This window comes from Oryza brachyantha, chromosome 3 (assembly GCF_000231095.2).
Source record: "Oryza brachyantha chromosome 3, ObraRS2, whole genome shotgun sequence".
Classification (NCBI taxonomy): domain Eukaryota; kingdom Viridiplantae; phylum Streptophyta; class Magnoliopsida; order Poales; family Poaceae; genus Oryza; species Oryza brachyantha.
This window is the reverse complement of record NC_023165.2, coordinates 24,531,913-24,555,613: the sequence shown is the minus strand read 5'-3', so window position 1 is coordinate 24,555,613 and position 23,701 is coordinate 24,531,913. Positions and strand designations below refer to the sequence as shown.

Below are 23,701 nucleotides of genomic sequence, written 5' to 3'. Positions count from 1 at the left end.
GACGGGTACCCGATACCCACCCGGTACCCGATGGGTATGAGTACGTGTATTAGACTTTACCCGCAGGTACGAGTACGGGTACGGAATTCTATCCGTAGCCTTCGAGTTGGCGGGCAAGTAATTACTCTACCTGCACCAAACCTGACTTGTTGCCATCGCTAACTCGAAATTTACGTTCCTTGATACAGGACACCACAAGATCTTGTGTTTATCGGAGGTCACTTCAAAAAGTGGTAATTAGTCATTGGACACGAGTGGTATTTTTTATAGTTTTCACTGGTTTTGGAGATAAAACACGGTGAAAATACCAAAATACCATTGTCTCTTTCACGTCAGAGACGGAAGAGGACGACAAGAACGGCTATTGAAAGAGGTGCTGAGAGCGACAACAACCAGCTCCACTCTAACTACACTACAAATGAATTCTTGATATTATGTCATCGCCGGACAAGGACATTTTGATACTTTGGTCATGATTTCTCTCTCTAAAACCAGTAAAAATTATAAATAATGTTGTCAGTGTCCAGTAGCCAATTACCTCTTATTTTAGTGCCATTCGGCCAAACACAATACACTACGAATGTATTCTTGGTATTATGTCATCACTGGACAAGAACATTTTGGTACTTTAGTCATGATTTCTCTCTCTAAAACCAGTGAAAATTATAAAATAATGTCATCAATGTCTAGTGGCCAGTTACCACTTTTTTCGATGCCATTTGACCAAAACACGATCTTGCGATATCCTCCAGTAAAGAGCGTAGACTTCGAGTGTCATGTAGGAAATTTTGCCTTTAAAATAAGGGGTTGCTATGGTACAATATCGTATTTCAAAACGGGATGATTCTTACGAGGTACCCAACATTGTACCTTACCGGCACTAAGTTTGATATTGCACCGGTAGCAGATGCTGTTAGAACGGTAAAAGCTGATACACGGTTGGTATTGACCGATACTAGTGCGATGTGCTTTAGGTTTTTGGTAATTCACGCTTAAAGGCTGGTATTCATTTTCCAAATTTTCATGCCATGCTGGTACTGAATTAAGATCAATTGCAAAAATGCCTTACTAATAATGATTTTTTCCTCTCAAACAGATACAGAGTTATTTTACTAAGAGAAATCATGTTTTGCGAGTTCACTTTTTGCTGGTTCGTGTGACAGAGTCTGTTTCACCCACTATTGATATGTTTAATTTTCCATAGTGTAATATCTTTGATGAATAAATGACATATCAAATTGAATACTCCACACACTGCCTATTATTGCACATATACTCTCAGATGTTCAAGTTTTCTTTCAGATGCATTTCTGTGACCCTGGCAACACACCAGGTTTCCACTTGTCTTCAGACAGAAAAGCAGGCAACAATTAGAGAGGCTTATTATCCAGCCACCGTTGGCCCATGGCAAAACCTTGTTCAGGCCTGTATCCAATAGCAACATGACCACCACCCTGCACAGCAAACCAACCATGAATCATCCAAAGACAAGATTGGTTTGGACACTAAGTTACACCCATTCAATCAGAAAAGATTTCCCAAACGTAAGGATCACCTTTAATGTGGCAAAAGTCAAGTTGTTGTCGTACATAATTGTAAATCTGCGTAAAAAAAAAAGACAATCCTCATCAGATCTGGCAAATGTGAAAAACTAACATCAACTGAAATGTGCATCATGCATATATGTGAAACGAATCAGATGGCTTAACCCTGCAGCCTGGCCACCCAGATGCCATGCTCTCCAGTCATCAACAATGGTGAAGTTCAAGGATCTTATCAACTCCTGAGTGCTCAGAAATGGCACTGTGAGATCATGGTCACCGCTGCACCAGGATAGTTTTAAAACGTGGAATAAGATTCAACTTATATATGTGGAGACGATTGTTTTTTTTTTTTTTTTGTGACGCTTTCACCTGAACACAAGCGCCCGGTAACCTCTCGTGGTGAGGTTAAAGTGGTACTCTATGCTACTTGGGACGTCCTTAGCATAAGGGAATACGTCCTCATTGCATCTTACCCATACACCAATTGTTCCCTGTTGCCATATTTGTGCCATTGATTAGCCGATTAGTTCTGCTTCCATAGTGACCTTGCTAGCAAATCATACATATGTATGATGATACCATCGTCTACTATGTGTCTATGCTTTAAGATTCAAGCACATTTCTAGGAGTATGCTGAAGCATACTCTAGCCATATGCATAAAGGTAGATGAAATAACAATATTACCATCCTAATTTTCAGAGCATCTCTGGTCGTCTTGTCATTCATCCATATGTCTGATAGGTAGAAACAGTATGACTACATTTTAGAAAGAAATGCAAAGCAGATTAGCACTGCTAAAACAAGGAGATGAGCCCTGCGAACATCCTTCTCCATAAAATACATAGAAATCTTCCATCAGAATAACACTTACATAACAATTGATACTGGGTTGAGCAGGTAACTCACTTAGCCTACTGTGTTCTCCTAGTAGAGTTCTACTTCCTGAAACACCATCTGTTGGTTTGGGTGTTAAACGACCGGCACATTTATCATCCAAGATGTTTCCATCATCAACTTCAGATAAGAGCTGCAACATAGGGGAGGTGCATCAGTAAGATACTAGCTGAATTTTAGTACTACTAAATAACTAGGTCAGTGCCAGAATCTTACGTTATCAATAGCATTTAGGACATTAGAACACATTTCATTTGTTGGGTTGACATAATCTCCATTACAGTTCGCTACCGCAGCCTACAAAGAGAAAAAAGGGAAACACTGCAGAGTTGTATCACCACACTCTGGCAAAGTGTATAACTACGGAATTACCTCATATAGCTGATCAGATATGATTCCAACGCCATGAGCATATGGAACTCTGTAACTAGAATCAACCTTCAAATCTGTAATGGGGTTGCCAACCATATAACCCTGTGAATAATTTCATAATAAGCACAACACAGAATAAAATACATTATGCACGTTATTAGAACTCCTTAGACAAAAGAAAGAAATGTTTGAAGGATACAGATTGGCATGCCTTGAGATTTATTATCGGTTGCTTCCTTTCTTCAATTCCTGAAGAGTAAGCAGAAATTAAGACAAGGTAAGGAACAAGCTACTTAATGGGAGGCGAGGATCAAGCATAAGCAACAGTGAATTGTGTCCAAGTTAAACAGTTGAAAATATAATGAATTTGTCAATCTGAACAAAAATTTGACTTTTGAAATTAGTATTTTTAACTGGACTTTTGATATTAACTTGAACTTCTTGTACAAACGGTTTTATAGTTAAGGATAATTTACTCCAAATATCTTCTCATCTAATTCATTTGAGAATCTGTGAAGTACATATATATCATACATTACCTTCTGAAATGTATTGTGCAATAATTGGAATCACCTTTCCAGCATATGAGCTTCCCCCAACATAGAAATGATTTGAGAGATAGCGTGGGTGATCATTGAACCACTACACTAGTATGCACAAGATGATAAGCAGTAGTACAAGGTCCAGTCTTATGCTTTACAAATCTCCCAATGTGTTTCCGATTAAATTACCTTCTTCAGAAATGTGACGACTTGCAAAGAAGATGATATATCCCCAACATTATAGCCGTTGGGATCACGTGCATAGGAGAAACCAGAACCAACAGGAGTATCCAAGAAGAGGGTGCTGGCTATTCTGAGTAGTAATTAATTTATGTATCGTACCACAAACTAATCAAGTAAACTGAATAGATAAATATACTGAGTTTTGTTTTGGTCTTTTGAAAGATAAATATCCTGAGTGCTTTTGAGGAGCATATCACCTTTGTCCATGAATATTGGTTAGTAACCAATTGTGGCAGACTACCATTATAAGGCGCCAACACAAAATTCATAGGACCTGCACAAAATCAACATAGATAGGGCTCAACACAGGCAGTGCAAACTATCTGTCAGTGTGTAGAGAGCATAGGAGCCAAAGTCATGGCAAACTATATAAATCATGCATAATTTATCTTCTACTTTGCTAACAAGAGAATATCCATCTTTATCCTCAAAGCAACGGAAAAACAAAGTTGTCAGTTCATCAATTCCTTCTTCATTCATCGATTCAACCCGTCTATATACATGCGCATTTTAAGAAACGCCCGCGATTCTTCTGGCTAGCACCACGGATGGTGAGCCAACGCAGGTTCGAAGCCCCCACCTCTTAATAACATTTGACATTGGGTCCTTCCCCATTGTCTAGCTTTTTTTTTTATATACATGCGCATTTAGCATCCAATGGGATCTTATGCCATTGCAACATGCAATGTAGGATATTCAGCACTGCCCAAAGGGGATCGGCCTGCAGCTAGTTGACAGTAAAATTAGTTTTGAGTGCTTAGTGGAATTATAAAGTACTAACCTACTTCAAAGACGAGGCCGCAGAAGCCGGAGCAGCGGGGCCCACCTGTCAGCCAGAGGATCACAGGGTCTGTGCTGGGGCTCCTCTCGGATTCAACGAAGTAGTAGAAGAGCTCAGTGCCAGCCTCCTCAGCCACACCAACATACCTGTGTGAAGTCCCAAAATTAAGGTGCAGACCATCTCCGACAACAGACTACTATGAGTCTCAAAAATTAAATATTAATATTAAAGGCTAAAAACACATTTCAATAATTGACTAAAAACACTCCCAAGCTTTTAGCATTCCAAAGTACCGGTAGTTTCCGAGCCAAATTTTAGCCTAACACTAGGGTTCCCAATCTCACAATTCGTACCAAATTATATTCTTTCCCTCCATTCACATATGGCATATCGTAGTCTTTCCATTATATTTATACCGTTGAATGGTTGTGGATCTAAAATATTACCGATGTAGTTAGTAATTTTCCTTGTTTCAAAGGATGGTATGATGATGGGTTGTTACATATAAAACGGATTATGATAATTTAGAGAGTCAGAGTTTCGTTAGTCACTAAACATAGTACTGACAAATCAAATTATGTGATGAAGGATCATGTATGTGTTGATCAGTTTGTTAGGAATTTTTACCAGCAAGAGAAATGCCAAATGACCGATACAGGCCTAGCTAACAGTAATTTCCTACGCGGTCAACTAACAAATTTTTATGAACTAGTTTTAGAGGAATTGTTGGAGTTGAGACATACTTTCGGAGCTAAATTGTTTTGGGATGACCCCAATCCAATATTATTAGAGATTAATTTTTAGTCATTTGTTGGAGATGCTTAGCACAGACCAAATAAATATCGAGCAAAAAAGATCGTCTGTGAGACCGGGATACGATCTCGCTTTGCGTTTGCATCTCGGTAAATTTTACAGTGCTCCAAATTATTTCAGTCCGTCCACTGCAGTTCAATCCAATGCACCACATCCATCTTACCTCCTTGGAGGTAATATATCAGAAAATGGAAGGAAACAAATTCTTGGATCTACCATGCAAAACATTATTGCCTATAAAGAAAGTAATTAATGTGGTAATATCCCTTGCCTAATTTTGGGAAATTTACAAACGTGCCATTATAATTTTGCAAAGTTAGAGATATGCTATTGACATCTCAATGACATGTGGAGCCCGCGTGGGTCAATGACATATGGTCAAGATGATATATCTCTTATTTTGCAAAATTATAATGGCATCCTTATTTTTTTTCTTGATTTTAAACCATGAACCTGCCTCATGCAAAAGTAACTTTAAATTTTTAACATGTTGAATAAGAACTTCATATTTCATCTACACTTTTGCTATTGATCAAACGTTTGATTTTTTATTCTTCTATCAAACACGCGTGCAATGCATGGAGGGCAGCGGGGGAGGGTGTGTATGAGATTTTTTACTTGCGTGCATGTCTTCAGTTTATCATCCAATAACAGTGACTGGATTTGATCGATGAAATTAAAATTTTCAAACATTTGATCACTAGGCGGATCCTTTAATCTATAAATAATATCACAAGAACTGAAAATATAAATATATATAATATAGATAAAAAATTAAGATAAGAAAATATTTAATTATATTTTGCATATTAGGAATTATATAACTAAATCAAATATTTAATGATATTTCATGAATCGGTAGAGTTAAAATACAAACAATTTTTTTTCATTAACCTATGGCCTGCAGGTCGATTCTAACACGATGGAATTAGATGTTTTGTTCACCTCTAATTTATTGCATGCATAATTAAAACGAGAAAGAATAATATACGGTATCAACCATTAATGTTGACCCCCGCGATCATTACTCACACATGAGAAACACATTTTAATTCTAAGTCACATAATTCAAATAAGCATTATCAATGGTCAGGATTTATTGTTAAGTCTTACTCCTCCCCTAGAGATAAGGTGGAGCACCGTAAAACAGCTCTTGCATCTCCAGTTATAATTCGCTTCCGATTAAGTCGTAATCTGTAACAGCTGAAGAAGAAAAAGGAAATTAAAAAAAGAAGCGAACCCTAGCTAAGCTTACCCGGTCTCAAGGTGGAAGGGCAAGCGGCCGCTGAAGCCCGGGAGGTGGGTGATCACCGATGACGCCGAGGCCGAGCAAGAGAGCAGCAGCAGGAGGAGGAGGAGGAAGAGGAGGCAGGTGGCGGCGTGGCGCAGCGGCTTGTGAGCAGCCATGGTGTTGGTGAGAAGCTCCAAGAACATTTGGTTCAGTTCTTGCTTGATTTATCATGCACTGCTCGATCTGGCAACCTGATCGATGCAACTCTCACAATTAATTCGCTATCAACTACTACAATGAATTATGAATAGACTTGCTACCAATTTTGTGGCCATGCATTTCAACCACCACATCCCTGTACCCAAATTAAACCTTTCCAAACCAACGACACCACTGAAACGAAAAAAAGAAGACGACACAGAGAGAGAGAGAACAGCCTTTCACTGGCAAAATGTTCATGCATGCGTGGTAACAGGCCAATTTCAATGGAAGATATGGTTGAAATTTTGTAAATATATATATATATAATTAAGATATAATTAAAATACATTTAGTAATAATTTAATTAAAATAAAATAAATAATAATTACATAAGTTTTTTAATAAGACTAATAGCCAAACATGTGATAAAATTCAATGACAGCATCTACTAAAATACAGAGAAAATAATAATTGGAAAACGGGGTTGTTGATATCCATGGCCACGATGCTGACTTGATGCAACTGTTGCTGCCCATTTTTGGCCATGCATTTCAACCACATGTCCTTCCCAAATTAAACCTTTCCAAACCAACGACACCACTGAAACAAAAAGAGAGAGAGAGAGAGAAACAAATCAGCTTTTCACTGGCAAAATGTTCATGCATGCGTGGTAACAGGCCAATTTGTTTTTACATACTTTTTACAAATGTCAAATTTTAAGCAAGATTACAGGAACATATATGAACATATATCAATATTTTATAGGCGTATCTACTATTTACACTGGAAAATACATATGTTAAAATGTTATATTTATATATAGAGGCGTATAGCAAATTGTGCAAACGGACATGGTTCTAGTTGCGACTTCACCATCTTTGCAAACGGTGAAATAGGTGTTAGAGTTTATCTCAAATATATGTGCAAAGTCAATTGTATTATAGGACTTGGAGCTATACCATATGTTAAGATAGTAGCGGAGTTGAAGTTAGGCTTATTCAAACCCTAGGGTGTGGGGGGCTTTGGACCGGGCCTAGAAAAAGTCTGGCTTAAGCCTGGCAATTCACGAAAAAACAAAGCCCGGGTCTTGGCTGACCTCCGAGCTTTCTCTGGTCAAGCCTAACATTTTTGGGTTTTGGGGCTTCTTAGGTTTTTTAGAAATTTTGGGCTTCAAAATCTAGGCCAGGGCTTAACCCAGTGCATGGTCAGGCTCAAGATGGGTTGGGCTTCAACATGATTAGTTTAACTCTATTCTAGACTCTCCCTCTCTTAAAAAGATTGACGAATCTGCTATACCCGGATAATAACTAAAGCGACTTTACCAAAGGTGAGGGTATGACTAACCAACGTCATTGCCGGTCAATGATCATTGATACCTTGATACACCATAGTCTACTAAATTAAGGAGGAGCCCTCGTAATAAGTACCCTAGGGATTAGGTGTTAACACAAAATTTGCAATAGTGTGATGCAAAAATTTCGCTAGCACACAGAGGCCTAGGAGGTATGCTCAACTCCAATGCAGGTCCTATAAAATCAGGTTTAGGGTGTGCCAGTTAGTTTGATCATGCAGCTAACTAGAATAGAGTAATCAGACCGATCGACCAAGAAGCCGATGATCGACAATATAATCAGTAAGACAATCTTGATAGATAAATCTATCGGATAGCTAAGGATAATTTATCAACGAGCCAACACAATATGAACAAGATAACTCATCGTCTAGAACTCTGATGAACGCTGCACAAAACCTATTGGGTTAATAAATCTAAACTTAGTAACAACAATCTAATATATCAGACCTAATTGAGACAATATATATAAGACCGAATATAATAAGAAAAACCTAATAAGCCAATAGATCTACACAAGCACGATGGATATACCTAATCAGACCAAGACATTGAAGCGATGCAATCTTAGGATGCGTTTGGATGGGTGACTTTGGGTGGATGGGGTCTGGCCGCCCGAAATTTGGGGCTGTTTGGTTCGTGGGCAGAAGTGGGATATGGCGGCCATAGGAGGAATATTCGCTGTTGATGCCGGACGAGCTGCTCCGGGCAAATCGGTCGGACGAGGCCGTCCAGTCCGCTCGCGTGACCCCCCTGACTTCTCCCAAATCTTTTTCCTCACCAGGGGCGCTCGGCAGGAGGCGTGGCACTGCCGTCGGGAGGCAGCGAGCAGCTGGCGGGAGGCGGCGTCCGGGAGACGGCGAGCAGGAGGCGAGCGGAGCATGGCCAGGGGAGGCGAGCAGGCGCGGCAAGCAGAGCGACGAGCGGCGAGCGGAGCAGGGGCAGGGGCAGGCGTCCGGCGGGAGGTGGCGAGCAGGTGCTACATCAACTCCGAATATTTAATCATTGGATGCAGCACATATCTACCTTCGGGAGTAAATATGATTTTTTTTATAATTGTGCCTTCAGACTTGAGGCAAATAATAAATATTCTTGCCTCATAAATTAAAATGATAAATTCAAACATATTCACATATTTAACCTATACTAAATGAAATGGCTAGAATTACATAATTCATAGAGGGTCCTACTAGAGGTGATCACAGCCGTCTCATCCATCCTATTTCACAAACCAAACATAAATCTGGATCGTCAGATTCACCTTTATCCATCTAACCAAACATAAAATTGGACCGCCATATCCAATCAATCAAACAAAAAACTGGATCGCCATATCCGGCTAAATCCAGGCCGCCATATTCCATCCTACCTTGACCGCCAACCAAACGCATCCTTAGCCAATAGAGACTGATCCATTGAAAACTATAACTAAGGGTGGCGATGCACCAAAAATAATATTATATGTGAAGATGAGTTACAAAGGCTCTAGTTTGTACCTGTTTATACCTTGAGATTAATACAAGTTCCTATCGAATATGAGATACAAATTCATATCAACAGAGAGACCTGCTTCTATACTCTTCAGAGAAAAAAAAGCAAGTAATTAACAGGCTAAATATATTATTGGAAGGAGGTAATTTCATCCTTGAGGGTTAGTTTGGCATTTTTCCCGTGCCAGTTGAATCCTTAACTCACCAGGGAAGCTACTCCCAGAGTCCCACGTGGGGTTTTCCCCACGTATCATTTGGGGCTACGGGAAGCCAAGGACGGACCAAAAACAATAAAAATATATCTAGAGGAGAAGAAAATAAGAGTATTTAAAATAGAGCAAATTTACTACAAGGCACTCAAAATTTGTGTTCTTTATTACATGACACCGTAAGACCGTGTTTTAGCCGGAGGGCGTTGAAAAAAGTGGTAATTAGCCACTGGATACCAGTGGTATTATTTTATAGTTTTCACTGGTTTTGGAGATAAAACACTGGTTTTGGAGATAAAACACGGTGATTCATGTTGGACACGAACGAGAACGGGCTCTCGAAAGAGAAGCTGAGGACGACAAGAACCGGCTGCATGCTAACTACACTACAAATGGATTCTTGATATGACTTCGTCGTCGTCGACCAAGGACACTTTGGTACTTTGGTTGTGTTTCCTCCAAAACCAATAAAAATTATAAAATAATATCGTTGGTGTCCAGTAGCTAACTACCACCTTTTGCGGTGCCATTCGGTCGAAACACGATATGCTGGTGTCCTCTAGCAAAGAGCGCAAACTTTAAGTGTAATGTAGCAAATTTTGTCAACAAAGTAAGGTTTTGATATGGTATGGTATCACGTTTTGAAACAGGATGATTTGTGAGGTACTAAACATCATATCTTACCGGCACCAAATCTGATACCGCACCGCTAACCGCTGATATTAGAATAGTAAAAGCTAATACATGATTAGTATTAACTGATACTAGTAGGTAGTACCAAATGGTAACAACTTATACCAAATGATACTAGTAATACTCGTTAGTAAATTCTAATATAAACGATACATAGAAATATGTCAATTCTAATAAAAATATGAACTAAAAAAAATAAAAAAGAATGAAAAATTTTAACCCAGGTAAAACGAAACGAATTGAGAGGTTCGGAAAATACCAGCACGCTCAGTGCACCATATTCCAGTATTTCCGATTTAACTTGTAAAGAAAATATAAAAATAAAAATAAAAACTACGTTGTCTGCTTGCCTAATCAACTCAGTATGTATCGATATAAAGCAAGAGTATCCCGTTGAAAACAGTAAGAATATGACACCGTCCTATAGTTTTAATTTTTACCTTAAAATAAACCCTGAAAATCATAAGAACGGTAAGAAACTTTGGAAAACTCACAGAGGAAGCACATAGAATTCACAGGAAAACCAGGAAAAGAAAAATCCACCAAATGAGGCCGGACTGTGCAGGGATCCCGGGCTGCCCAACGAGGCATGATGGAGTTGCCCGTGTCCCGGCCTTTCAATCGCGATCGCGCTCGCTCCGCCTCGAAAGAATCGCTTCTGAAAGCCATTTGCTTTGTAGGATTATCTTCTTAAAAAGAAAGAATCTCATACGACTTTGGATTGCAGAGGGGTTTGTGGAGAGTCGAGGTAGAAACACAATGGAGGAAGTGGCAGAAGGGTATATCAAAGAATTGATTCACATAAACATGCTTCAGCTTGTTGAAAGAAACTCATTTGGCAGGATAAAATCATTCAGAATGCATGACATTGTACGTCAGTTAGCAGTTGATTTGTGCCGGAGTGACTGTTTTGGAATTGCATACAACGATGAGGATAAACATGGAGAGTCTATTCAGGGGAGGGATGGACGTCGGATGGTAATACATAAATTAAGCAATGATATTAATCCAGCTATTATTAATTTCAAGTCTACACCGCCTCCGATCTATGATAGCTTTGGACAAATCATCATCAAGGATACTATCAATGATCATGGATAATAGCAGATATATGTCAGTGCTTGAGTTAAGTGGACTGCCCATTGACAAGGTTCCAGATGCCATTGGTGATCTGTTCAACCTTCGACATCTCGGTTTACGGGATTCCAAGGTACAGCTCCTCCCAAATTCTATTGAGAAACTCTCCAACTTGTTGCCGCTGACCTCTGTGGTTCAGAAATACAAGAGCTGTCCAGTGGGATTGTTAGGCACCTGTTTGCTGAAAAAGAGAATGATCCACATGTGGGAGAATTACGATTGTGCAGTGGTGTACGCAACCCTGAGGGAGCCTAGTGGTTAAAGGGTCTTAGTAGCACATAAGATCATGGGTTTAATTTCTGGTTGAAGCAAATATTTTAGAGTTTTCTAACGGTTTTGTGCTTTTAGGGGTAGGCGCCGTCCCCACTGATCAGGCTTTGAAGATGCTCATAGGGATAGAGTTTACGTGCGTGTGTTTTTAGGACGTCTGCGTTGCAGTGTGTTCTCTCCAAAAAAAAAAGAGCTCTGGTGCTTGAAAGAGCTGACGCAAATGAGGCAGTCCCAGGCTCCCTGCATCAGATGAAATTTTTGTCCTTCGTAGACATCATAGCAAGCAGTGAGGATGAGTTCCTCCAGCTGAATGGGCTAAGCCCATTGCCTCCAAACCTTCAAAGGCTAGCACTGCGTGGGAGATTGACACAAGCAGACATGCTGCTTGGTACCACAGCAACACCAGCGGGTTAGAATCACTTGTGCTCTATATTGCTACATTGGTCCCAGTTGGAAGACGATCCGCTGCCATCGCTCTCTCGGTGGCCGAGCCTGACAGAAATAAAGTTGGCCAGAGCGTACGTCGGAGAGCAGCTGTCTTTCCAACACGAACCAAAACAAAAATTATTAGGATCCAATACATACTCCCTCCGTCCCAAAATAAACTAATTTTTCACTTTTTATCTTCAATTTTTGAATCTTTGTTTTATTTAAATTTTTTTTACGATTGATATTCTTGTTTTTATTAGATGATAAATCATAAATAGTACTTTATGTGTGACTAATTTTTTTCTAATTTTCTGAAAATTTTTCAAATAAGACGGATGGTCAAACGTTGGACACGGAAACCGAAGAATTTGTTTTTTCGGCTAGAGGGAGTACTAATAATCTAATTTTTGTACTTGTATACTAATTAATATAATATAATTTATTATGAATCAGATAATTTACCCGGGATCCGAGGACCACGGGAGGATGACTATAGGTTCGCTCCTGCCAACAAGGTGGTTTCCCAACCTCAGGGAACTCCATTTAAGAGGGATGCCTAATCTGAAGCAGGTGGAAATACATCATGGCGCCATGACGAGCATGCAAGAACTAGTTCTAGTGCATTTCAGCGGTATGGTTAAGGTTCCAAGTGGGATCGAGTACGCCGTGCCCGCTCTAAAATGGCTAGCCGGCCTTCCGGGAGATCACCCGGGACTTTCTTGAAGAGTTGCACAATTGTCCTAGACTTGGCGATATAAGATGGTAGTACAGCCTCTTACAGGAAACACAACTTCGGGTCTGTTTGGAGGAGCTTTAGATTCTGAGAAGCAACTGCTTGGTAGCCAGCTTCTGAGAATTTAGAAAAGCTTCTAAACACAGTTTCTCCAGATTCTGAATTCTTAGTTCATTTTCCAGAATCTGTAACTATAGATTCTCAGAAGCTGTGGACCGTTTGAAACGGCTTCTGATAGAAGCAGCTTCTGAAAAAAGCTGCAGCTAGGCAGCTAGGAAAAGCTCTCTCAACAGGCCTAAAATCTCTGACACACGTACAGGTAGGGATGACAAATGGACGCAACATTGTCATCAGCATTCTCCGTCATGTCGCCCTAGCTAGCTGATGGAAATGGCGCTATATATTCCACTACTCCACATTCATGCTACCTCCTGCAGCAGGAACGGACAATTAATGATACTTTGGTTACTGATCAATGTTACATTTCAAGCTAGCTAGTAGTGTGTGTTCCTTCTTCAAGTTACCACCTGTTTCAAACTGTACAGGCCTCTTGTTAGAGCCAGATTGTTGTGTCGGGCAAAGACGTGTGTTGTTCACGATGCGCCTAGTGGTCTTGCTTGTGTATCATGTTGGAAATTGGACAGGGCATTTGGTTTGTTTGCATCATGTTGTTTACTACATATAAAATAAAAGGGAAAAACAGAAAAGCTGTGGAAGTTGAGCAGCACAAGATCGGGTTTTGCTATTTCTCTTTTTTTTTATTGAATATACAAAAGATTTACGCATCATTACATCTATCTATTATAATATAGACTGACTTAAAAGGAGGCACCGTGTTCGTTCTGAAAAATAGAAATTATGATATTAATCCATAAAAAAGAAAAAATATATACCATCGGACCATAGTAATAGGGCCATTAATCAGTAAAAAAAGAAAATATATACATTGGATCTTAGAAACGGGGCCAAATTATAATGGCTGAGATTGATTTCATAAGCATAAGAAAAAAAATACTATATACTACATCCGTCTCTAAATATTTGACACCGCTAACTTTTTAATGTACGTTTGATCATTTGTCTTATTCAAAAATTTACATAATTACTAATTATTTTTATATCATTTTATTTATTGTTAAGTATACTTTTATGCATATATATAACTTTACATATTTTTTTAAAAAATGAATAAGACGAATGATCAAACGTGTATAAAAAAATCAAGGACGTCAAATATTTAGAGACGGAGGGAGTACAAAACAAATTAAGAAGCATAAATCCTGATCGGACTCCTACTTGCTAAACACCCATCCGGACAAGGGCTTTCTTTATATTCATAAAAATATAAGCATATATCAGCAACGCATGACCTAGATTAATGTGCAAACATGCATGTATTTATATCTCGTGGAGAGAAAAATATAGCATATTATTGGAACGAGCGATGTTTCTTGCCATGTTCAAGGGAAAATGAAAAACAATGTATTCGCTGAGCTAGAAAGTTCTGGAGCATTTAATTTTTTGCCACTCTTACGATAACAGATTTGTCACCCGCTGTCTATGACACGTGAATCCTCATATATATATGACATATAGATTCAGTGACAAATCTGTTATAACCAAATGTAAGAGTGACAGAAGGTTAATTATTGCCTGCACAACCAAACATCAGAGAGGACTGTTGTCCAGCCACCGTTGGCCCATGGCAAGAGCTTGTCTAGGCTTGTTTGCTATCGCTGTATGGCCACCACCCTGCACAACCAAGTGAACCTAAGCCGTGATTCTTCCATTTTTGTCACTTATGTGGACACAAACAAAATCTATTCAACCAGAAATAGGGAAAGTAAAACTTTAAAAAAGAGGTGTTTACGATGGTCTTTAGGTAGCAGAGCCAGTCTAGACCACTCATCTTTTTTCTAATTCAATGAGTCATATATATTTATACTACCGAATCAAATATTTTTAGTAGAATATTTCTCAATTGGTAATAGCTTTCACAAATCAATGGTTGAGAATTGAGCTCATCGTATCTTGTACTCTTGTTAAACAGAGAGAAGGTCAAGTAAATTAAGAGGAAAACCTTTACTGTAGCAAAGGTCAGGTTGCTGGCGTAAGTAATTGTAAATCTGCAGGGAAAAAAAAAGCAATGCATGATCCTCGTCAAATCAAGCAAAGGAAAAATAGAGTCAACAGCAATGCAGAGTTGGATGACTTAACCCTGCTGCTTGGCCATCCACATGCCATGCCCTCCAGTCATCAACTATGGGCAAGTTAAAAGATCTAATCCATGCCTGGGTGCTCAGAAATGGAATCTCGAGATCATGGTCACCGCTGCACTCAAACATTAAACTCACAATAAGTTTGAGCAATTTTACAGTCCCTGAGTAGAGTAGGTATTGAGATGTACCAAAATTTTAATGTAAAATTTGGTATCTCCTAGTGCCTTATCAAGGACGGTAAAATTGCTCAATAAATTTAAGATATGGATTAAGATCCAGCCTATATGAATAATGAAGCGGATATTAATTGATTTATTTTCTTCATGATTTCACCTTATCACAAGCAACCGATAACCTCTTGTGGTGAGATTAAGAAAATACTCTAAGCTGCTGGGAACGTCCATAGTATAGGGGAATGCTTTTTTGTTGCATCTTAACCACTCTCCGATTGTTCCCTATTGCCACATTTTTGCCATTAATTAGCTAGCAAATCAGTACTAAGTAAATCATACCTCGTTTACTTTAATATTTGTGAGCATTTCATGTTTGTAAAGGTAGAAGATATCACCAGGTTACCTTCCTGATCTTAAGAGCATCTCTGGTCGTGTTGTTGTTCATCCATATGTACGATAGGTAGAAACGGTATGTCTGCATTTCAGAAAAGAAATGTGGGGCAGATTAACACTACAAAAACAGAACATAAGCATTAAGATATAATACACGAATACAATAGTCTTCTATCATGTTTTTCAAATATTATGTTCATTCAAATTTAAACAAAGGGGTCGTTGAATAATAACGACTTACGAAGCAGTTTAGGGTCCTTCTCCGGTGCATTCTAATGTTAGTATTATACAACCAATAGAACTAATCTCAGACATTAATAAAAAAGTATTTTTGTACTTTATTAATTAACTGATTAGTAGTATTTTGTAATTTTGTTTTTCAATAAAGATCACAATAAAAAGGATAATATTACCCCTTCAAATTTCTACTACACCTAATATTGTTGCTAGTATAATTTAATCACAGTCGTCCGGTAAAAATAGATCAATGGTGTCGATTAAATTCTACCGCTAGTAGAATGCATCGAAAACGGATCCAACAGTTTATGGTTGGCCGATCAGCTGGCTCACTTAGCCGGATGTGATCTTCCACCAGAATCCTTCTTCCTGAGTCACCATTTGATGGTTTCGGTGTGTTATAAACACATCTATCCTCCAAGACATTTCCAAAGTCAACTTCAGACATGAGCTGCAGCAAAAGATATGTGCATCAGTCAGCTACTAGGGCAAAAAAAAGGGCATTATTAAGTGAAAGCATCTTAATTAGAAACTAAGTGCAAGCACTTACATTATTAATAACATTTAGGACATTAGCACATAGTTCATCCTTTGGATCCACATAATCTCCTTTGCAGTTCCTTATCGCAGCCTTCAAAGAGGGACAAGGAAAATGCCACAAAGTTGTATATATTTTTTTTCTGTCAAAGTGTATGAGTGTGTAATTTACCTCATATAATTGATCAGATATGATTCCAAGGCCATGAGAATATTTAGGTCTGAAATTACCATCAAACTTCGAGCCTGTAACGGGGTTGCCAACTATATATCCCTGTAACTGATTTCATATATGAGCACAAAAAGGAATAAGAGACCTACATGATGCCATATTATTGGAATTGTTATAAATTGTTTGAAGGATATTGAATGACTTGCCTTAAGACTAATCAATGGTCGCTGCCTTTGTTCAATTTCTGGAGAGTAGGCAAAAATCAAGACGGGGTAAGAAACTAGCCTTTGAGTATAGTTTATGACAAACACAGGTAGTTTCACTTGCTCCGTTCCATATTATAAGATATTTAGATATATTTATGGATCAATAAATATTATATATATATATATATTTAAATTCATTAGCATCGATATAAATATAGAAAAAGTCAAACATCTTATAATATAAAATAAAAGAAACAGAAAATAGAGTGGGTTTTGTTGCTACGGAGTCTACTTTTCCATAAAGTTTGACTTGGCACCCAAGGGTATGGATGGGATGTGGTGGCCTACTGATAACCAGTAGACTTAAACAATTGAGGTTTTTTACCATTTTAAAAAACCTCAAATAACATATTTTCAGTGTAAAAATTTAGTACATTGATATATAATTTTGCACTAATTTTTTTGCTACCTCAAATACTTCTCACGGATGGTAAAAAAAACCTAAACAATTATACTGGGGTCTAGAGAAACATAAAAACTGCAGTGTTTGACTTTAACTTTGAGATTAATTAGTTCGAAATTTTCATAAGAAGTGTTTTACAATTGTTTCTACTGGTAATAGAAATTATATAGACTATTCATCTTTTCTAATTCAATAAATTATATCTATTTATACTACCCCTCAACTATTGTTTTTAAACGTTTATTGCAGCCAACGGTTGAGTACACTTATATCCGGTAATAATACTATCAAAATATTCATAAATCAACTATTGTTAGTACTCCCTCCATTTTATATTTGTAAGATATTTTGGCTATGCCTAGATTCATCTACTGATCAATGTATATTATTTATACATATGTCTAGATTCATTAGGATTCATATGAATCTAAACAATACTATAAAGTCTTACATCGTGAAACGGATGCAGTAACACCACCCTAAAGTTATTGCCATAAGAAAAGTTTTACACATCTTGAAAACAACACAACGTAGGCCCCAAAACATGCGCGGTGTTAGATGATTTAATTTACTAAAAAAATAGCTCCGATCCTAGTCTAATTCATTTGAGAATATGTGAAGTATGCCCTAGATTACCTTCTGAAATGTATTGCATGATAATTGGAATCACCTTTCCAGCATAAGAGGATCCCCCGACATAGAAATTATGTGAGCGGTAGCGTGGGTGATCATTCAACCACTACACTAGTATGTACAAGATGATAAGTAATAAGCTATAGCACACAAAGCACTGTTCTTCCATTCTTAAAACAAGGAGATCAAATTTGCTTCTAATTAATCACCTTTTTAAGAAATGTGACAACTTGCAAAGAAGATGATATATCTCCAACATCGTAACCTTTGATATCGCGTGCATACGAGAAACCAGAACCAACCGGAGTGTCCAAGAAGAGGATGCTTGCCATCTGATAAAGACAATATCCAAGAAATGTCATTAACAAGTGCCCTATTCTAAATAAATACCATCGACAAACACAACTTTTAAGAAATGACATTATATAAGTCAATTTGTATCGGAAATACCATCGTCGTCACTTAAACTCCGTTAGACATAGTTAATTTTGTTAGAATGACTAAATTACCATCTTCCACTCAGGACTGAATGCCCCTCATACGCTTATGTCGTCGCATCAACCCATGTTTTTGTCACACTCTGTTGTTTCTCATGGATTTAAAAAATTTTAAATAAACTATTGCTATAATTTTTGTTAAATATGTAAATAAAATAGCAAGTGAAGTAAAGAAAAAAATAAATTTTACTTTAATACATCACGGCTGGGAATAATTTTCTTATGCCCTCCATGCCCTAAAATACTCTCTGGAATTTTCAGAGCTCAATAGTTAATTTTAATAAAACAAAGTTCATTTTAGTGATTATAAAAAATGACTAACCAATTTCTTGGCTTGTACGTGTTGGGTCTACAGGTGGGTCCAGGTTGAGCCCTAGGTCTCTTGGGGCCACTGTTTAGAGACAGAAGAAGGGATGATGGGAGGTGAATTTTCTTAATTTTTGAGAAAAGGCTGCTAATTTGCAGAATTTTTTCGGATGTTGCAGTTCTAAAAAAATTGTTAAAAAATTACTGGAAGTATATGTCGTCATGAACTTCATTTGGTGATTTTTCAGATTCTTTTCGTATGTGAAAATTCAGACAATTTCTCCGTTTGCATATTATCCATCTAAGGGTAAAATGGTCTTTACACATGGTCTAATGATGTCACTTTAACGTAGTACTAACAGCAATGACATTTTTTTGGACAAGTTAGTACGTATGATATCATTTCTTATAAGTTGCATTCCTCGATGGTATTTTACAAACGTTATGTTTGTCAATGATATATTTATTGGATTCTCTCTCCGATAAATAGTAGTAATTGAACACTTGTCACTTAGCAAAATGAGGTAGTTAGGGAGAAATATCTGAGAATTTTGGAGAAGCTATCACCTGTGTCCATGCGTACGGATTATAAACCAATTGCGGTAAACTGCCATTATATGTCTCCACCACAAAATTGATTGGTCCTGTGCAAAATCCACCACCGATGTATATAGTATATTCAGTATCTATATCAATGCAATTGCGGTAAGCTCGTTTTTTTTTGAAATAAAACTATATATCATGTCAGCAAATATGTGTCGTGACAACAATTATACAAATTTCAATAACCAAAAGTTACTCGCTTAAAAGTAACTATATATATTATTATTGTCAAAATTGAAAGTTTAATACTCAACAACGACAAGTAAGGGCACGTTTAGTTCGTGAAAAGAAAATCTTTGGATGTCACATGAACATTTGACCGGATGTCGGAAGAGCCGAAGGGTTTTTCAAACATGAATGAAAAACGAATTCCACGGCTCGCCTGAAAACCGCGAGACGAATCTTTTTAGCCTAATTAATCCATCATTAGCATAGGTTACTATGGCACTTATGACTAATTATGGATTAATTAGGCTCAGAAGATTCGTCTCATGATTTTTTTTCACTAACTGTGTAATTAGATTTTTTTATCTATATTTAATACTTCATTTAGATGTCGATGTTTGTTAGAAAAAAAAATTTTAGAACTTAACAGGCCCGAGATATGGACGTACGGGGCAGTAATATCCAGCACAGCTGTATGGGAATTTTTAGACACCTAAATAAAGCATTAAATATAAATTAACCAAAAAAACTAATTAATTGTACAGTTACGAAAGAAATCTTGAGACGAATCTTTTGAGCCTAATTAATCTATGATTAGTCATAAGTGCTATAGTAACCAACATGTGCTAATGACGGATTAATTAGGCTCAAAAGATTCGTCTCGTGGTTTCTAGGCTAGCCGTGAAATTCGTTTTTCATCCGTATCCAAAAACCTGTTTCGACATCCAATCAAACATTTAACGTGATAAAATATCCAAACACCGTCTTACAATTCTTTTGAGTGACTGATGTACTAACCTACTTCATAGGCGAGGCCGCAGAAACCTGAACAGCGAGGCCCACCTGACAGCCACAGTATCAGGGGGTCCACGTCAGGGCTTCTCTCGGATTCCACGAAATAGTAGAAGAGCTCAACGCCAGTCTCCTCCTCCACGCCAACATACCTGAAAAGTATAGGATTGTTGAAAAAAGCATTGCGAGATGTTCGAGCTTGGCTTAGGTTTAGGTTTGATTTAAACTTGGCCCAAGCTCCAAACGAGTCAAACTCGAGCTTATGTCTAAGCTCACGAACCTTACCGAACCATGTTTGAGCTTCAATCAACCCTAAACAATATATGCCTTTTATTGTTTATTTCATAAACTAGTTGATTATAAACGTGCGATTTTGTGTATCCACACGTGAATTAGTATATGTTGGTGTCCCATGCATATTTATCCAATTCGTTTTACTTATCTTATAATAATACAATTAACTCAAAATATTTTTTATCAAGAAAATATCCTTAAATATATGATATACAAATAATAAATCAAGCTTAGTAGTTGAGCTTGAGCGAAGCATGCTTAAAAACTTGATGGTTACATAGGCTTAATTCAACTCGAGCCTAGGCAGACAAGGTCGCTCGAGCTCAGTTCGTTAACAGCTCTACACTCAGCCCACTGCATGCCGATCCCATTTCCTCCTCCGCCTCCGGTCGTTCACTTCTATAAGACATATTTTTTTTATTCCAGTTATCCAAACTTAAAAAGTTTTGACCAATAACCCGTTAACACAAAAGTAAACTAAGTATATATAAACTTCTACCATTAAATTCATACTCCAAAGTTCTTTCACATCGATCACATTGGTAATAAGGTGTGATTAGGCACCCTCCCTGTGATTAATCGGTACAATAAAATAAACAGAAAAGAAGAAGGAGGTTAATTTAGGTTACAGGGGAGGGGAGCGCTTAATTTAATTACCCAGTCTCGAGGTAGAACGGCAGGCGGCCATGGAAGCCCGGGAGGCGGGTGATCACCGACGACGCCGAGCATGAGACCGGCGGCGCCACGAGCTGGATAAGCAGGAGGCAGCAGGTGGCGACGAGGCGCCGCGGCCCCGACGCCGACGAGAGGCCGCACTGCCAGGCCCAGGCGCCGCGGCGAGCACTACCCATGGTGTGTGTGACTGAGAAACCTGCTCCAAGAACGCACTCTCGCTCTGTTGGAAAAGAAAATACAGAGATGCTAAGGAGGATGCATTAGCTTATATTTTTGGTAGACTTTTTAGCCCCACATCGTATCGAATGTTTAGACACAATTTGAAGTATTAAATATAGACTAATAAAAAATAATAATTTTATAAATGAGTGCTAATCTACGAGACGAATTTTTTAAACCTAATTAATCTATAATTAAAACATGTTTACTGTAGCATCACATAGGCTAATCATAGATTAATTAGGCTCAATAGATTTGTCTCGCGAATTAGTCCAAAATTATAGATAGATTTAATTTATAGTCTACGTATACTATTTATAATAAGTGTCCCTATTCGATGGGACAATGGTCTAAACTTTAGCCTCTTTCCCAAGCAGCCTGTGAGATCCAACGTACTCTGCGTGGATAAGTAGGATGCATTAGCTTATATTTTCGGGTATCGGGTTTTGTATGGAATGGTGCAAAACGAGTGCTACGTACGTTACCATGGGACAGTATAAATATTGTTAAAAAGTAGATAGGTGAACACTAACACAGTAAGATGATGTCATAGAATTAAATAAGTTATCATATGAGATAGAAGAGAAAAATCATATCTTATATAACACATGTTTTCTACCCAACACCTAAGACTTAATATGAAATAAGTTAAATACTATGTGAATTAATAGTGTTTTTATTATAAGCATAATATCTCATACTAGTTTCTGGTGGAAATAGAAATCAAGCACAGCGTCTTGCATTATTAACTCGTTAATATTCTAATGCACGTGATAACTCATCTTACTGTGTAAATGGTGGCTCCTGCTGTTATGCACCGATGGGATGGCGGGGACCATTTAGAGCAAGTTCAATAATATAGCTCTAATTTATCTATAGTCAATTTAATAGTCAATTCATACAATTATCTATAAAACATTAATATATGGTCACACATATCATATAGACACTGTGTCTTGAAGCTTGTATTGTAGCTAGCCACAAATTAGTAGTATACTTCTCTCTCCTCTCTTATCTCTTTAAAATATGTTTTTCTCTCTTATCTCTTTAAAATATGTTCACTGGCTTATAGACCGCGTTCATTTGAGGAGGAGTAAGTTAACTTACCCTGATATGAAAAACGTAGTAATAGATTAGTATACAATTAATTAATTATTAATTATTAAAAAATATAAAATAGATTAATATAATTTTTTAAACAACTTTTAGAAATTTTTTATAAAATATAAAACGTTACGAGAAGACAAATTAACTTAATGGAGGGGCCCTTAGTCTACTATTGTACCTGCTCTTCGGGGACAGGAGTGAAAGAGACACTGCGACAGGCCTACAGCCAGCCTTTATACGCAGTTATGAACTGGACGACGTGGTTTGGTCATCTAAATTACTTAGGCCCCACAAAAATTTTTGGAAAAACGTCACGTCGGATTTTAGGTTTTCAGACATAAACCACGAAACGAATCTATATCACTTATGGCTAATTATGAACTAATTAGGCTCAAAAGATTCATCTCAAGATTTCTTTCATAACTGTGTAATTAGTTTTTTTCATAACTGTGTAATTAGTTTTTTATCTACGTTTAATATTTTATTTAGGTGTTCAGATATTGTGATATTTTTGGAAAACTTTTTAGGAAGTAAACATGGCCATCGTTATTTTATTTATTTTCTTTTGGTTACTTTTGCCGGGTCCCTGTCAATATTTAGGGTCTGTTTAGTTCCCACACAAAAATTTTTCAATTGTCACATCGAATATTTGGACATATGTATGGGGTATTAAATATAGAGAAAAAACCAATTACACAGTTAGATAGGAAATAACTAGACGAATCTTTTAATCCTAATTCCGTCATGATTTGACAATGTGGTGCTATAGTAAACATTTAATAATAATAGATTAATTAGGCTTAATAAATTCGCCTCAAAGTTTCGGAGCGAAATATATAATTTGTTTGTTATTGCACTACGTTTAATACTATCTGTATATCCGATGTGACAGGTAGGGGCAAATTTTAACTAAACAGCCTTACTATCTTTATGGTGGAATAATTAACCTTTTGTCACTCTTAGAAATGACGCTAACATATTTATCACTGAGCCCACATGTCATATACACATGAGGGCCCACGTGTCATAGACAGCGGGTGGCAAATATGTTATGTTCATTTTTAAGGGTGGCAAAA

At 37.6% G+C, this 23,701-nt stretch overlaps 2 protein-coding genes and 1 pseudogene across 2 annotated transcripts; 1 reads left to right on the top strand and 2 right to left on the bottom strand.

Annotated features, from left to right (window-relative positions):
• Positions 1 to 1,068: 1,068 nt before the first annotated feature.
• Positions 1,069 to 8,960, bottom strand: LOC102701347 (serine carboxypeptidase-like 18). Its single transcript, XM_015835743.2, has 16 exons — positions 8,508 to 8,960; positions 7,136 to 7,222; positions 6,446 to 6,672; positions 4,378 to 4,523; positions 3,787 to 3,870; positions 3,543 to 3,661; positions 3,351 to 3,453; positions 3,023 to 3,060; positions 2,812 to 2,913; positions 2,656 to 2,736; positions 2,417 to 2,572; positions 2,230 to 2,301; positions 1,914 to 2,035; positions 1,710 to 1,823; positions 1,556 to 1,601; positions 1,069 to 1,454 (listed from the first exon to the last, which is right to left on the bottom strand). Exons 3-16 carry the CDS (start codon positions 6,622 to 6,624, stop codon positions 1,371 to 1,373), a joined length of 1,446 nt encoding a protein of 481 aa, XP_015691229.1. The 5' UTR covers positions 6,625 to 6,672; positions 7,136 to 7,222; positions 8,508 to 8,960; the 3' UTR covers positions 1,069 to 1,370.
• Positions 8,961 to 10,911: 1,951 nt separating this feature from the next.
• Positions 10,912 to 12,967, top strand: LOC107303804 (annotated as a pseudogene).
• Positions 12,968 to 14,319: 1,352 nt separating this feature from the next.
• Positions 14,320 to 21,485, bottom strand: LOC102701071 (serine carboxypeptidase-like 7). The gene is made up of 14 exons (XM_015834567.2): positions 21,282 to 21,485; positions 20,337 to 20,482; positions 19,338 to 19,414; positions 18,177 to 18,299; positions 17,971 to 18,073; positions 16,872 to 16,909; positions 16,666 to 16,773; positions 16,507 to 16,587; positions 16,228 to 16,407; positions 15,730 to 15,801; positions 15,487 to 15,608; positions 15,152 to 15,265; positions 15,015 to 15,060; positions 14,320 to 14,686 (listed from the first exon to the last, which is right to left on the bottom strand). Exons 1-14 carry the CDS (start codon positions 21,473 to 21,475, stop codon positions 14,603 to 14,605), a joined length of 1,488 nt encoding a protein of 495 aa, XP_015690053.1. The 5' UTR covers positions 21,476 to 21,485; the 3' UTR covers positions 14,320 to 14,602.
• Between the last annotated feature and the right edge of the window lie 2,216 nt (positions 21,486 to 23,701).

Coding starts and splice junctions, on each gene's coding strand:
- LOC102701071 (XM_015834567.2), bottom strand. CDS start 21,475: ATGGGTAGTGCTCGCCGCGGCGCCTGGGCCTGGCAGTGCGGCCTCTCG. Junction 16,408..16,506: donor TCCTAAATGTTATTAATAAT/GTAAGTGCTTGC, acceptor CTTTTGCTGCAG/CTCATGTCTGAAGTTGACTT. Junction 15,609..15,729: donor ATGCTCTTAAGATCAGGAAG/GTAACCTGGTGA, acceptor ATGTGGCAATAG/GGAACAATCGGAGAGTGGTT.
- LOC102701347 (XM_015835743.2), bottom strand. CDS start 6,624: ATGTTCTTGGAGCTTCTCACCAACACCATGGCTGCTCACAAGCCGCTG. Junction 2,914..3,022: donor AACCGATAATAAATCTCAAG/GCATGCCAATCT, acceptor AATTATTCACAG/GGTTATATGGTTGGCAACCC. Junction 2,737..2,811: donor TATCTGATCAGCTATATGAG/GTAATTCCGTAG, acceptor TTCTCTTTGTAG/GCTGCGGTAGCGAACTGTAA.